Source organism: Salarias fasciatus, chromosome 4, assembly GCF_902148845.1.
Source record: "Salarias fasciatus chromosome 4, fSalaFa1.1, whole genome shotgun sequence".
In the NCBI taxonomy this organism is placed as follows: domain Eukaryota; kingdom Metazoa; phylum Chordata; class Actinopteri; order Blenniiformes; family Blenniidae; genus Salarias; species Salarias fasciatus.
The window spans coordinates 4,226,652-4,242,476 of record NC_043748.1 but is presented as its reverse complement, the minus strand read 5'-3'; the positions used below and the strand labels follow the sequence as shown (position 1 = coordinate 4,242,476).

Here is a 15,825-nt window from a genome sequence, read left to right as displayed (position 1 = left end):
ACATTCACAGGATGAATTGTTTTACTTATGAATATTAATGTCCCACTAATTTGAGGCTGTTGTTAATGCTTGTCGCTAGGAGCTTGGCAAATCAGGTCCCATTCCTGTTAAAACCATGTATTAGACACCCCCCTGACACTAAGCCCTCGCCTTTGATTCTTAATTGCAGAAGTGCAAGCATTTGCAGTAGATGGGGCGCAAAGCTTTAATTAACTCTAATATCACACATTCAGTCTCGACTGTCAACCACATCACGCATGGCATTTCGTACCAATACCATCCCCAACTCTGCTCAGCTAGAAAGATTGTGTTCCAAGTTCGTGATCACAATTTCATGCATCTCAAAATGAGGGATGTGTACTTTCTAAGTAGCTGCTATATTGACTGCCAGTGAATTATCTTGATGCCGTCTTTGGAAAAAAAAAAAAAAAAAGAAGAAGCTGTTTTGGCTGTGCAGCTTTTCATGGAGAGGAGTTCCCGTGTTGTTGAGTCACAGATGAAGCTTGTAACATGAGAGAGAGAGAAAAAAAAAAAAAAGAAGCAGGTTTGTGGTTTCGACAGAAGTGTGCTATGTTATTAAGTAAATAATTCAACCTCTCACACGTGTGCTAATCTTCAAAGGATTTATTGGGAAAACAGATTTCAAGTTTAAAAAAAAAAAAAACGCTATAAATACAGAACATGAACAGAGCATTCAATAATACTTTAAAGATGCGGCGTTCCGGCGCAAACACGGGCGGATGCCACTTTCACAGGCGAGCGACTCCACGTTTTCAAACATTTTTAATAGCTCAGGTATACGGAGCAATTCTGATGCAGATATTAGTAAAGAGTAACGTTTAATTAAACCAGGTTTGAAGATAAAGAGCTCAATACAACCTATAGTTTATAAGCCTCCGCCAGCCATAAGCTACTGCTCTGCCTAATCCTCTTTCACATAACATTATTGCATCAGCGCAGCCGAACATTTTTGCAGCATTTATAAAATTAGCAAAGAAATTAACTGTCTGCACTGTGGCAAATTGGATTTCCAAGTTGTGGCCCGGTGATACAGCATACCCAGGCTGCCACCTACAGTACAGCGCGAGAGAGGAACTGGAGCTGCAGCTCAACATGTGTGGCTCCTTCAATTTTACACTCCACAGCTATTCAAAGTTAATTGTCAAGGCTCGGCCTAATATCCTTACAGGAAATTTGTTAAAATCCATTATTTAATAAATACTGAAATAATTTCATTTCGGATCAAGACCGCCGAAGGATTACACGTTTTGACTCCTCATTCCGCGAGGAGCAGCCAGTGCTCCTCCGTCATTTACACACCATGATAGTTTTACATTTTTTTTTTCTTCTTTTTTTGACCAAGCACATTTTATATTGATAAAATTAATACGTTACGTCACTCCGGCCATCCTACAAATATATAGTCTCTATAGGTATCAGGCAGATCCATAAGTTGTGGTTTTCTTCTAACCCCTGTGCTGAATACACACATGAGCATGTAACACACACCTTTTTTTTTTTTCTTTAAACAGAGAAATAAATGAGAAAGAAAAAAAAAAAACATTACAGCTCATTTGGAAAACAGAAATGTCCCACTTCACTAAAGAACAAACCAAGAAGTGAAGGTGAATTCTTAGAACAAACGAACCCAACGTTTGAGATTGAACATTTTCAGAGTGCAGATTAAATATCAGTGTAATCCTTCATGTCCAATAATTCCATAACCCTCCCGTTTCCTGCTCATTATCACACCGCCTACTTCAGCAGTGAAATATAAAAAGCTTTAATCTTTAAAATGATTATTAAGACAGTAAAAATTATATTAACTTAGTTTTAAAAATTGTAAAAAAAAAAAAGAAAAAAAAAAGAAAAAAGAAATTCCCTTCAGGATCATTCAACTCGTCTTTTATTTCTGCGCCTGAACAGTTTGGAGAGGGAGGATTTCCTCTTAGTTTTGGCTCTCTTCAGTCCTGCACACCCAAACAAACACTGGAGATTAGCCGCTGCTGCTGCACACACAGCTGCGGGACAAATATCTGTGAGAAACACACCTCGGACCGAACTTACCCAGATTCTGCATCATCGTGTTCAACTGCTGATCCTCCTCCACCTCCCTGAAAATCCACCCAAAACTCAATTTGTCTCGTGTGTGAGTTCTACTGAATTAAACCGTCACTCCCGGAGTTAAATCTCCCGGTTGTGGGTCTGCGTTACCTCAGCCTGTCCTTGTCCAGACCTTCCACGATGGCGTTCCGGCCGTCCACGATGTCCATCAGCCTCTGCAGCAGCCCGCGCTCCCGCTGCCGCTCCTCTCCGGACTTCAAGTGATCTGCGGCGCGGAGTTGACAGAAACTCACGTGTTGGATGGAAGAAAAGGGGGGGCAAGGAAGGAAACGAGTTGCTGGGACAGACGGATCTGGTACCTGGCTTCTCCAGCAGCCTGCGGAGTTCCCCCTCCACACCTGGCTGCTGCCGCTCCAGCTCCTGGGTCCTGGCTCTGACACACGCAACCAAACGCTCGTTTATCGCGCTCATCAAGAGTCTTCTCATCAAAAAAAAAAAAAAAAACTCAAATTAACAATAATAAAAGCACTCACATGTACACCAGCTCGGACTCTTTCCTAATGTACATCTGCTTTTTCCGAATGAGGTTAAACCAGTCGACCATCAGCGGGTCCATCAGTATGTCCCCCTCACCCTCTGGAAGACAAAGGAAAAAGAAAAAAAAAAAAAAACCAAAACATTTATCAACCAATTACAATCAGATTCGAGCGTTAAGCAGCTGCACGGATGGCAGACACTTCTTTGAGAAGCCATCAGCTCGGCGCCGCTCGTACGCTTCAACGCGATCCGGCTAAATGTTTCCGACTTGTGAGTAAATGAAATCCTGCAGGGATAAATTAAGCTCAGAAGAAAGTGTTCAGACAGCAACGTTTAAGTAAAACTCAGGCTCCGCGCACTCCTAATGACACCGTGCAAACTGTAGAATTAAAAAAAAAAAAAAAATAGAACAATTAAAGCCCTCTAACCCAACTGCACTCCACCCCCCACCCAACACACACACACACACTCATTTTATTATCACAAGATAAACCGTTTGTGTTTCCTTAAGACTGTTTTATTTACACCATAATAATATTAAGTGCAAATGAGGCTTTTAGGATAATTTGGCTGGTGTGTAGGAAGGAGGCTGAGAGGTTTCTGGAGAGGGAGGATTGGGTGGTGTGTGTGTGTGTGTGTGTGTGTGTGTGTGTGTGTGTGTGTAGGGGAGGTGACTCACCTCCTGGGACAAAGTCAACACCTTTCTTGAGGCGCCACGCCGCAGCCAACCGTCTTCAAAACGGAGCCCAGACTGTTGATAATTTTAAATCTGACTCTTTAAATGATTCCGTTGAACAAAGCCGCTCGTGCACGAGCTGCAGAACAGGATGTTCCAGCAAACCCCGATTTACTGTAGACCCGCTGTTACCCAGCCGACATCTCACTTTGGCAAATATAAATACAATCTGAAAAGACTCCTCGGTTTCACATCTTTTAGTTAAAACGCAAAATGTGTGAAAATATGTAAAAGTCGAGGATGCATGAAAAACATCTGCAGCCCCTTTATTCTGATTTATTTTGTGGGAAGCATAAAGTGACTGCTGCAGAGTTCTGTTGCCACTGGAGGCACCGTTGAGTCCAGAGCGAAAAGCAGAACGGCCATCTCGACAAAAAGTTCCGTTCTCATTGAACAGGCTCAAATCTCATGTGTTGAAGAACTACTTGAATATCTGAGTAGGCGGACGAACTGATTTTAGGGAAAACTTTACAACTGCATTGAGACATTACGCAACGAAGCAAACGTGTTCCTGCAATAACCAGAAAATTATTATGTTCATCTGTTCATGTGTATTCTATTCTTGTTTTCATCCAGTTGAGAAAAAGAAAGCATCCTCTGCGGAGTGTAATTCGTGTCAAACGTCAGATCAAACGTCTGCACGCTCAGGCCAAAAAATAACAAAAAAAATAAAGAAATTAAGCAATCGACTAGAATATATATTACAAAACCTAAGTCATGTTGACCTTGAGCAAAGCAATCAGGCCCCCTCCCCGACTCCCACCACCTCGAAGGGGGAGGCAACATCCCAGTGGGCCGGCTGCGGCTCTCACCTCATTTGGCTGCAGAAAGAGTAATAGAAAGGGCAGGAAATCCCGCCACACACACACACACACACACGCACGCACGTACACACACACACACCAACCTACAGCCGCGTGAGGAAACCAGGACACTGCTCACTGACACAGCAGTGGGATTCAGAAGCCCACCCGCACCACAAAGCATCAGGTTATTCATAGCGAGGGGAAAAAAAATGGCAACTCTGGCCTGATGGTGAAACCCCTCACAGACCGCCGCGCTCTGCGTTCTGCCTTCTCCTCACTGAGATTGGATGCAAGTTGGAAACTCTTTTACTTGTTGCAAATGGGAAAGGTTAATGAAGCCAGCGATACGCTTAAAGGTGCGACAGATTTGTGAGAGTTACCAAGTTTGAGGTCCGTTCTGGATGGAACTTGGGATCAATCTCAGATAAGGCACACAGAAGCATGTCATTGAAATATTCAGTTTTTTGAGCAACATTGTATTTCCTCAGCAATAAATGGTACAAAATATTGATAATTTTTTATAAAAAAAAAACATTTGCAGATATGATATTCAAAGGCTGTATAATTATATACTTTTAATTTGCAAGTTTATCTACATTTACTTTTAAAACCCGGATGTTCTGAGACATTTTGACCAGTTTCAATTGTTCATAAAGGAGTCGAGCAGAGGATTTATAGAGGTCATGATCAAACATCTCCATATTCACTGATGTAACAGTACAATATCACATTTTTATAAAAGTCCCGACTATTTTATATGAGAAACTGAGATTCATGAAGATGTTTGTGCCAGTTAAATCGAACTAATGGGTTTAGAAGGTTTTTCATCGAAACAGGCAAACATCCTAACAACATGTATAAAAAAAAGTCCTCAGTTTTGTCATAACGTACTATTAACATTCAAAATAGAAAACAAAAACTCTGATTTCATTTGATTCAAGATTTCTCAAAAACAGCTTTGCGTCATTACACCAGTGCATTGTGGGAGCGGAGTGAGCGGCGTACCTTCCTCGCAGCTGCGCAGCCTCTTCTCCAGCTCCACGCCCTCCTTCTCCAGCTGAGCCACGTTCGCCTCGATATCCTCCAGCTCCCGCTCGATCTGCTCCACGGGACGGTGATAAGACGCCGCCTGACGCAAGAACAAAGAACTTCCAGAGTCACGTATCGACGGTTTTAATTTAAAATTTCTCTCTTTGCCCACTTTAAGGTAAAGAAGGTCATCTTTTTTTTCCCCCCTTTTTTTTGGGTGGGAATGTAATGAAAGCATATTTGTAGAGCTGTTAATTAATCTCTTAAGAGACTTAATGGAGGGAACTTACAGAGGGTGACCTCATTTCAGGCCTGGAGGCGTTGGTGGGTGACAAATACTTTCCCTTTTTAGCAGCTAAGAGGTAGATAAAATAGGATTAGATAGTCCTTTCATGGCAGCTTTTCAGAAAAGCATTGTCACATATGACTTCACCTGATTTATTTGCTGCTAAGAAAAAAAAAAATGACTGCTCTTATGAAATCAACAGATCGGGTTTGTGCATTTGATGCCGTTTGAAAGAAAGAGAAAAGGTGGGGATAAAACCTGAGGGATTTCCATGACTGGGCGCAGTCGTCAGAGGGGTGACGGACTCCTCCGCCGGCTGTCTGGGAGAGGATTTCACAGGTGAGCGACTCCCGTGTTTAAAGCCTGAAATGAAGAAGAAGAGGCTTTACATGTTGGACATCATCTGTCTGAAACTCCGATCGATAAAACTGGTTCTACAGCCTGAAACTTTAAGATCAATAAGGTTCACGTGTGTCTTTGAGGTATATGTGTTATTCATTCAGGACGAGAAAAAAAAAAAAATTCAACAGTTCACATAGTTAACTGTAAGCATGATAAACAGTACTTGTCACCATAAAATCTCCACTGGCTGCAGTTTTAGCTGGAGAATCTCAGAAGAATCTCAAATATGAAGGAAAACTCGATTAAGTGAGACAAACTCAAACTTTCATGAGCTATATAACTTCGGTGCTGCTTTCAATGTCGCTGCTTTGAAGGGTGGTTCAGCACAGACACTGTCGGGTGGAGACGGCTCATTTTTTTAGGAGGGAAAAATATGAACTGCAGAGATAACGGCAAGAAAAGAGGTTTCAAACACTTCGGACCAGATCCGATAGCGCTGTAATAATTCGATTTTAGACTCATTTAATAAAAGGCGTGCTACTGAAAGGCTCAGAAGTGCCTCACCTAAGCTTTCAGGGCCAGGCGGAGGTTTCGGAGGTGTGACTTCCTTAAAGGGGGCGGGATCGGGCTGATGGAGGCCGACTGGAGGCCGGGCTGCGCTGATGGAGACCGGAGGACCCGTGGACGAGAAGGCAGGTGTGTGTTGCTCCGGGAAGGCTTCAGCATCACTGAATAAGCAGGAAATAAAGTTTTGAAAAAAGAAAAAGTATAAAAACAGCCTTCTAAACTAAAACAATACAGCAAGGCCAAAAATAAATGCGCTCAGAAATTTCTATGTAGCTTTTCATACTCCGGAGTAGAGTTTACTTGAAGGTTTGTGCCTTTAAAATATTTTTTTCTAAAAGGTTTGTGGATTTTTGTGAATGAATGATCATGTTTTTAAGCATGGTGCATGGAAACTGTTGCATCGCAGTCAGTCTCATGCCTCACCATGTTAAGAGACGACGAAAGCAGCGGAGAACCGTCAGCAGGGGTTAGAGACAGGAAAGTGCAGCACAGAGAGGAGGGAAAGTTCAGGCCTGCTGCTTCTTGGAGCTTGTTAGGATGGAAGACAGAGCTAGCGGACGCACTCTGAGCCAGTCAACGACAGCGGAGATGGACGGGGTGTGACGGCTTCTGGAGAGTGAAGGAGCTGAGAGGTCAGACGGGCAGGAGGGGAAATCTTTCTACCATCAGGCGACGGAATCATTTCGTGATTACTGCCAGAGTGGCTCATACGTACTTGAGTCCCAGCTCTCTTGTCACAGGCTTGAGCTTTATGTTCCACTCCTTGAAGCCTGCATCTGTGGGGAAAAAAGAAAGTATACTTTAATTAAGAAATACAGCAAATCCTTAACAAGATTTAAATTTAAAGAAATGTCTCTTCTTACAAGACATCCGTTTCTGTGTTGACTCACGAACGCAACGCGGTTTGTTGTGAACAATAAACAAAAGAAGTCCCCCGACTCCTCCACGTCACGTCCAGCTGAACAGCTGATAATGAGCGCAGCCGCTGGTTTCATTATGTTTTCCTCTCACAGCAAAGCACTGCGCTGACTGATCATCACCTCCACATCTGTATTGATCCAAATGTCCCTCTACCCCTCTCTCTGGTGATTTACAGTTGTTTCAGCTGGAGCTGGATGTGACGTACTTTTACTTTCACACATGTATAATAATGTGAGTCACGCCTGTGAAACAACAGTATCGTCTAAGACAGTAAGTTTTTGGGGGGAGTTAAATGCACGTCTGGTCTCTGGAGTTATTTTCCAAGTCAGTAAGACCTGTCAATGTCAAAAATAAAACAAATCTGAACACCATCCAGGATAAAACCAGCAGTAATTGTGTTTCCGTCTGCAAACCCCCCCCTGCGCACACGTCCGTCCCAGGAGAGTGGCAGCTCAACTAGGAAAGTTCATTAGTACCAGACAGAAATGGAAATGTCAGCTAGCAGCACGCTAGCCCGACTCGCTCTGTAAATAGGACAAAAGATGACAAAAGGGCTTTGTTTTCTGCGAATGTGTCAGACAGACAAAGAGGATGGAGGTGGGTGGAGAGGAGGGGTGTGGGGGTGCTGGCGAGTTGTCAAATAGTGGTTTGAGAACGCATGAATCGGAATGAGTGCGGCGGAGCTCGCCTTTGGCCGTCCCGTGTCCAGCGGCGGGCCTGGCGCTGTCTTTGTCGACGGCCTTCGCACACGGCGGTTCCTGATTGTTTGCGAGGCTGGAGGGAGACCGTCCCGCGCCGCTTCCTGCCGGGCGCTGGCTGCAGTGTTCCCGTCTCAGATGAGGCCCGTCGGCCGGACTTGGCTCGTCGCCAAACCTGCACAGACCGAGAGAACCGCCGCCATCAGCCGGAAACACGGAACACAGCTGAAGAAGAGTTCTCTGAAACTCGAGTCAGAGAAGACCGCAGACAACAAATTTCTTTCCATTGATGAGACAGCTAACTTGTTATTGGATGGAACTTAAAATGTGTTCTTAAGGCAGATGCTTTTTAAAGTTTGTAGTAAAAGATTTCATACTTGAGATGTGTTTGAACTGTAGCAATGCTTCCATTTTCCTCTTACACAATTGAAGATGAGCTATTTTAAAGCACACCATCTTGTATTTTAGACTCTTTCTGCACTTGTGGGTGCCAAAAGAGTAACCCATGCTGTAAAAACTAGTTTTTTTTATCTGAAAAATCCCTTTCAAAATATCTTTACAGCTCAAATCCAGACTCTGTACTCACCGTCTCTCTGCTGATCTGATGGTAAACGGTCGTTTGTTGTTATTGTTGAAGTTCTGCTCGGCCAGTTTCTTCCCGCTCGTCATCCTGGGTCTGTTCTTCTCGTCCTCACCGCCCAGCGGGATCCTGGGTCTCCCTGCAGCGCTCTGCTGCTCCGCAGGTTTCCCGTTACCCGTCGAGACCTTCGGAACTTGAGGAGCGGCCTGGAAAAACTTCTGCCGAGCCGCCTGCGTCTTCTGGGCGCCGGCCGTCCAGGAGTGCGACGGCGGAGCCGGAGCGAACGGCTTCTGGACGACCTTCAGCGGGGCGGTCAGCGCCGAGGAGGGACTGGGTGCAGCCCGGCCGGCGGGCCCGGTTCTGGAGGGGTCGTTAGCCGGGGGAGGTTTGACGCCGCTCTGGTGAGCGTTGCAGATAAAGGTGTCTGGATTCTTCCCGGGTTTGTAGCCTCCTGCATGAAGCACCACGGAGCACTCGCTGCATCTGGAAGTGGAGGTTCATTATTTTTAAAATAACTCATAGAATAAACAGCGGCGTGTGAAACGAGTGAATTCTTACTTGAAGCAGCTTCTGTGGAACAGCTTTCCTTCTACAAAGTGCCTCTGAACCAGATGAACGTGGCTCTTGCAAGCAACACACTTGCTGTTCAGAGTCCCGTTTTTGTTGGCGTTTTCTGCCAAGACCACCTGCAGAGAGGAGGGGAAACCGAAAGGTGAAAGATTTTCACCTAAACCGCCGAAAACAAACAACATTCTGATCTCTCTCTTTGGGATGATAAAAAGTTAGAGCGTGAGGAGATGTAAACACGCTGTCTGGTGAAGACGTGTGGTTTGACATGACTGCTGACCTGGCCGGCGGCTCTGGCCGGCCTGGCCGAGGCCTGAGCCGCACGGGCGGAAGGTAGGCAGTTCTCAATGGCGGCTTTAGGCACGAAGCTTTTGGCAACCACGGGGAGGTTTTTCTTCTCTGACGGCTCCTCCTTGGAGCCCTCTGCTGGCCTCTTTACACCTCCCACTGAGGAAAAGCAAAAACACTATTAGTGTCAACAGATAAACAACAAACCTCAGGCTGCACAGGGGGGGAAAAGTAAGGAGAAGCTCAGAACTGAAGCGGTAGGAGGGTGAAGCAGTCAGTCCTGTCTGTGCGGCTGCTGAGGATGTTTGGATCCGACGTATGCTCACTGGGAGGCCGTCCTTTGAAGTAGTTGTAATACTGGGAGACGTAGGTGAGGATGCTCAGCCTGTCTGGGATCCTTAAAGCCACCATGTCTTCTGCATCCAACAGAGCTGGGATCCCCAACTTGTCCTCCGCCACCTGAAAAGCCTTGGAAAAAAAAGAACCAGGAAAAAAACAGTTAAACAGTGTGACGGAGAAACTACGCTGATCCACAAGCACTTTCTGCCCTGTGAAAACACAGTTCTCCCCAGACACACACACACACAATTACAGCATGTGTAAAAATGTCAGACAATATTGTTTAGTTTAAATATATCAGCAGCATTCGGTGGCCAGGTCTGAGAAGGGCCGTGTAATGAAAAGAGCACTTCCTGAGTGCTCGCAGGGATAAGAGAGGGGACGGAGGGAGCAGGATGTGAGGGCATTGTTTACCATCACCCTGCACATGCTCTTCAGACTTAAAGGAAAACCCCCAGTGAAAGCAGAAACATGCAAAAAAAATTAACAAATTTCTTTAACTAGTTTTGCTACCAGCGCATTTTTCGACCTACAACCTGTAAGAAACACGAACCCATTCATGAAAAATAGAAGGGTGTGAATTACCACACCGGTTGCATTCTCATATTACAGCACAGGGAGCATCTCCAACAGATCTCAAACAAAAAAAAAAAAAAAAACTCTGAACCCGATCAAACACGACATCCTCGCTCCAACGCATCTGTTCTGGTTGCACAGCGTTCAACAAGCGAGCATCAGCTTCATGAGAGCTGTCATCGAGTGGCAGGAGACAGCAGGCCTCATTCAAAATGAATGTACCGGAGAGAAAACTAGACCCCCTCTCAGCGCCGCCCCCCCGAGCCGGGGTTTGCTGCTGACACTGCCAGGACGATCCAAGACAACAAGGAAGTCACACACAGAGCGCACTAATCCTCAGAGCAAGCTGGGAAGTCGAGTCCGGGACTCAATAATGGAGCGGTCCCAGCCGAGCCGCCCGTGGCAGCCAGAGGTTACCAAAATAAATGAGTTCAAGTGGACAGAGGCAGAGGGAAGATCTAAAACTGAGGAAAATAAGGGAAGTCTGGTATTAGCAGAGACGCGTGTTCCAACTCATTCTGCTGAGCTGTAAAGAAAACGTGGAAACAGCTAAATATTTAACCAATCTGCTGCATAAATGCCAAGGCAAGAATAAATACACCGCAACTGTGAGTGTGTGTGTCATCTTGTATCTGGGGTTAATGAAGTGGATGTTTTATGCTACATCAGACTTTGCCGCTCGAGTGCGAATGTCTGCTCCTCTCAGCCAGACAGAGGTTGAACAACTTGACATCTTACCAGCGTGTTGTTCTCAAACACATCCTCCTTTCTGAGTGAGTCATAGTCTCTGGGAAAACAGAGAGAGAACAGAGACACGTCTGGTTCAGGTGCAGGAACTGAGGCGGATCCACAGACTTTTTCAGACCAGGGCACCAAGACCTCACCGCTCCGACGGCATTTATTAAACAAACAATACTTCAATCTGTTCTATTTTCCATTTGGACATGAACAAATAGGCTGAAAACCACAATACAGACCAAAATTCTTAATTTCTAAATTCAAAAACTCTTATCATGACATTAAAAATTTGTCTTCACACTTTTTTTTTTAGAAATTTTTCAAGAGGCATAAATAGGATTGTCAGCATGTTTGAACACTTGAACACACTTTAAAGGTGCATTAAGGAGTTTTACAAACTTAAAAATACTTATTTCCCACCATAAATATGTTACACATTTTTAATGATGTGTACAATGTGCCCTGACATATTCATTACAAGTACCTCTAACAGCGCTAAATTGTCACTTGAAAGTTGCAGTGCCGGTCCGGCACCAGCATTTTTTTGGGGAGAATTTGAAAGGAATGACGTAATGCGCGCTCTGGATGGTTAGGTTTCATTTCGTCCGCCATTACTCCGCCAGATGCTTAGTGAGCAACAGCTGAGCAGGAGCTTCCAGAAAGTAAGAAAAGACCGGCCTCTAGCACTGCCACAGCTCCAGCACAGACTCCACCAGGTAAAAGAAACTTAAATCTTACTCGGGCGCTTCTAAACGAGCGAAGACGGAGCCCCCCTCTTCCTTGCACGCGAGCCACAGGGACGAGTTTTTCACTAAGCTGCATTACGCCCAAGGCCTGCAGGGGGCGCTGTTTCGCATAAAACGTGCAAACTCCTTAAGGCACCTTTAAGCACACAACAGCTTGTCAAGATAGTCCCAGTTTCTCCCCATTTTACTCTGGACACAAATTGTCATGAAAGACCTGGAATGGTTAGATTTTTGTTCAGAATTAATATTTTAGAGTTAAACTTGAAATAGACCTATACAGTGATAAACAAGGCCGCTACTGGCATCTAGCTATCATATTTAAACCACAAAGTGAACTGATAGATCAATAAGTGTGTTTCCTTTTGTTGTTAAGGTTGCAGATTATGACATCTGAGTTTTTACTATGAAAATCTAAAGAAATATACTCAAGAATTTCAAGTCCTGTTCACATTACTCAGGCTTGACCTTTATAACAGCAAAAGCAGGTTGTAACCTTACTAAATAATGGATATGAAGGATGTGGGAAGGGGGCACACATGGTGCCACCAGGGAAGTTCCACCCCTGCTCAGGAAACAACACATTTCAACAAACGTTTCTTCTTTTCTTTCTAATGAAACATGAATTTCACGAAAGACAAAAACAAAAGTCAGAATGAGGCATAAATACACTGAAATATAAACACTAACAGGAAGAAAAAAAAAATGCATAAAGTACTTCAAATTAGAGGCTCCCCGGGGTGTCTGAGGCAGCCGAAGTGCCCCTGAGCAGCGCTAACCTCCTGAACATACTCACATGAGGTCCGGTCTGTATTTGTGTATGAGCGCGCAGAACGCCAGGCCGCTCCTGAACGAGGTGGTCATGTTGGTGATGGCCACGTCTCGGTAGCCCTCACACTGCAGCCTGCACCACTGCTCCAGAGCCTTGATGGCAGCCATGCTGCTCCCGAGGAGTCGCTGTCAGGCTGAGCCGAGCGCGCAACAGGCGCGCGAGACGAGGAGGACCGGGAGGAGGCGCGCGAGGAGCAGCGCCGGGAGGAGCCGAGGTGGGGGGGATAGACACGTAGAGGAAAACCCACAAAAGAATGGTCTCAGCCCGATGTTTGACCGTGAACCGCCGCAGCTGCGTCCTGTTTCCTGCCTTGCTTCACCTGCCCGTCCGTCGCCGCGCGCGGCTCTTCCAGGCTGCGTGCGCGCGCACCGGTGCGCCGCTTCCCCAGACTCATTAAAGTAATTGGCGCCGAGTCCGTCCATTCATCACCCCGAGCCCACCAATCAAAGTCATCCAGGGAAGTACACGGTTGTTTTTCTGCTATTAATGAATAATAAGATAAAAAAAAAAAAATAGGCCAGTGTTGCTAAAACGCGTTTAAAATTTAAATTGACATATATTGATTGTCTTTATTAAACCTGCTTATTTAACTTTAATTTGTTTAGCCTAGCTTATTTTATCTTAATTGGCAGGAACACCTCGTGGGCCAGACAAGTCACATGATAGCATAGCTCTCTTACCTACACACTGACTCGCTTTATTTTGTTTTTAAAGGTGGAAAATTGACACAAAAAAGTGCAATTAGTGAGTGTTTATGTTCCGTTTTTGTCAAGGACAAGTTTTAATTTCTTGAAAAAGCAGGTGAATGTTAATCGGATGGCCATGCTGTCATCCCAAGGGCTGGATAACCGACAACACTGAATCAGACAAAAACTTCAGACCTTGACACATTCAGTTTTTATGGTTTCCCGATAAACCACTGAAAGGTCAAATGTCAGAGACAACAGAAGAGAATTTGGGCTAAATAAACCACATGAATGACTTTGTTATTGGTTAGTTTGTGATCATTAGGCTCTCCTGTCCACACTATTTTGACTTTATTTATATGATTCAGACAGAAACCACTCACCTTTACTTTCTTTTGGATTTATTAGTACATAGGGCACTTCACTTGCTGTAAACCACTGTATACTGATATGTCAGAAAGAAGACAAGACTGCTGCATAAAAGTAACTGTAAAATTAATACCTCATTGAGTTTGAGTTCAAAGTTGCCCCTTTTTAATTATTAGGCCCTCCTGTCTTATCTAATCCTGTTTTATATTTGACAAAGAAAGTTTTCCTAACTGTCCTGCAACATTTGATCAAATACACTCTCCAGCAACTCAGAGAGAAACCTGTGAAACGCCATCCATGCATGGAGAGAACAGGAAAACTAACCACTACACAACTGTGCTGCCCACTTAAGTGCAATGATTGACTGTTTTTATTTAAATGAAGAAAATTCCAGCACTTTAAGTATAGAGATGATAACTAAGTCTATCAGGTGAAATTGTAGTTTGCATGTTCTGTCTTTGGGTTTTGTGTGGGATCTCTGGTGGTCCCTCCCCAGGTCCAAACACACGAGCATCATGGTCCTCTTGTTTCTCCGACTGTTCAGGGTGTCCTGTGCGTTCTGCTACACGTCAGCCGGGTTCCACTCCAGCTCATTTTTATGTACAATATGAATTGTTAGTGATTATTAGGTGCTCCTGTCCTCATTCTGATACTCTAACCAAACAAAAAGACAATCTCTATCTTCATCTATTCTACTTTGATGAAGCAAAGTTCACATTTGCATTTATTTCCCTGCACAAACAGCAGATCACTAACAAACTATTGTTCTGTGTATTAAGGGAAGTGTTTAGATCCCTTCTGTGGATCTTCCTTTATTGTAATATATTCACATTGTGTTCCAGTGAAGTAAAATACTGCATGATTTCTAAAGTATAAAACCACAAACTTGCTATCTCAGGCAGCACACAGTGAATTTGAACTGAATCTATGACATGCTTTTTTTTTTTTTTTTTTTTCAGCCTCAGTTCTCTTTGTGTGGGGCCTAATTGGGGACTAATTGAGGCCAACCACCATCATATAGGATTCCTAACCTAATTAGCCCATATCATTGAGTTTCCCACAAAATCTTTAGCCAAAAAAAAAAAAACTTGTAACTTCCTGTCACAGAAACTTCCAGAGAGTAAAATGATTATGGAGATTTAGTTTCTGGTGAGCGGCTGCAGAGTCGTTTCAGCCTCGACGACAATCAAAATATTTGCATGTGCTTCTCTGACCTGTTTTGAAAAATAGCCCCACATCAAATCTGACCCACTGACCTCTGCAGTCGGCGCTCCAACCTCCAACACGGGGAGCGTAATTAGTGAGGGACCGGCGTTGAAATTGAGCCTTTGAAATGTGAGCGACCCGCGCTGACCTCCTTCACTAAAACGGGGCCACAAATACTTCAAGGCATCAATTGTTTATTAACTGTCACAGGGAGGCCAAGCGGCTTTGAGACTATTGTAGACAGCACAAAAAGAGATGTGTAACTCACATTACAGTGTGAAGGAAATGCAGCTTGTCTTGTCTGGAACACGTTTGGTGACTTGTTCATATCCAGAAGGGGGCAGTGTGGCACTGCACAGTCACTGTGCACACCCCGGGGTCAAATGCATGAAGAGGGCTCAGCAACTCTTCTGTGGTCATGCGTCTTCATCAACAAGCCTTCAACATGAGCACAACAACAGCGGTGCAGAATCGGACTCGTCACTGAACGCGGCACGCTTCTAAAGTCACCGAATTTGTTTGATCAATGACTCAAATTTAATGAACTCGTCATATTTGATTCTCCAGATGCTTCAAGACATGCAGATCAGAGGGGACTTCCAAACGATTGATATCCCTCTGCATTAGGTACCGGTTTGATTAAACATTTTAATTCTTATTATTTCATAGACGCATGCTTTTCTCTTTAGTTTTCATGGAACTGTTCTGCTGCAGTTTCAGAGAAAAACCGACCCGTATCGTGTCGTCTCCTCGTCGTGGAGTCAGACTTCATGATTTCAGTTTTCAGCTATTTCCATTGTTTCCTGTGAGGACGTGTGGCTGCGTGCACACATCCTGCCTGTCTGCGAAGGCTACCCAAAAGGTCATCACTGAAATCATTCACTAATTACTTGACTGTATCCTATTTCAGCCACG

General features: G+C 44.4%; 1 protein-coding gene across 1 annotated transcript; it reads right to left on the bottom strand.

Annotated features, from left to right (window-relative positions):
• Positions 1–609: 609 nt before the first annotated feature.
• Positions 610–12,756, bottom strand: micall2a (mical-like 2a). The gene is made up of 17 exons (XM_030089085.1): positions 12,614–12,756; positions 11,075–11,123; positions 9,748–9,889; positions 9,414–9,580; positions 9,125–9,252; positions 8,573–9,049; positions 7,977–8,161; positions 7,083–7,143; positions 6,365–6,528; positions 5,717–5,821; positions 5,463–5,527; positions 5,149–5,272; positions 2,598–2,700; positions 2,424–2,497; positions 2,215–2,329; positions 2,068–2,114; positions 610–1,970 (listed from the first exon to the last, which is right to left on the bottom strand). Exons 1-17 carry the CDS (start codon positions 12,754–12,756, stop codon positions 1,891–1,893), a joined length of 2,229 nt encoding a protein of 742 aa, XP_029944945.1. The 3' UTR covers positions 610–1,890.
• Between the last annotated feature and the right edge of the window lie 3,069 nt (positions 12,757–15,825).

Excerpts from the sequence above, each read along its gene's own strand:
- micall2a (XM_030089085.1), bottom strand. The coding sequence starts at position 12,756 with ATGGCTGCCATCAAGGCTCTGGAGCAGTGGTGCAGGCTGCAGTGTGAG. Across the intron at positions 6,529-7,082 it reads ACAAGAGAGCTGGGACTCAA|TGATGCTGAAGCCTTCCCGG; the intron begins GTACGTATGAGC and ends CTGCTTATTCAG. Across the intron at positions 5,273-5,462 it reads CTGAAATGAGGTCACCCTCT|GCGGCGTCTTATCACCGTCC; the intron begins GTAAGTTCCCTC and ends TTCTTGCGTCAG.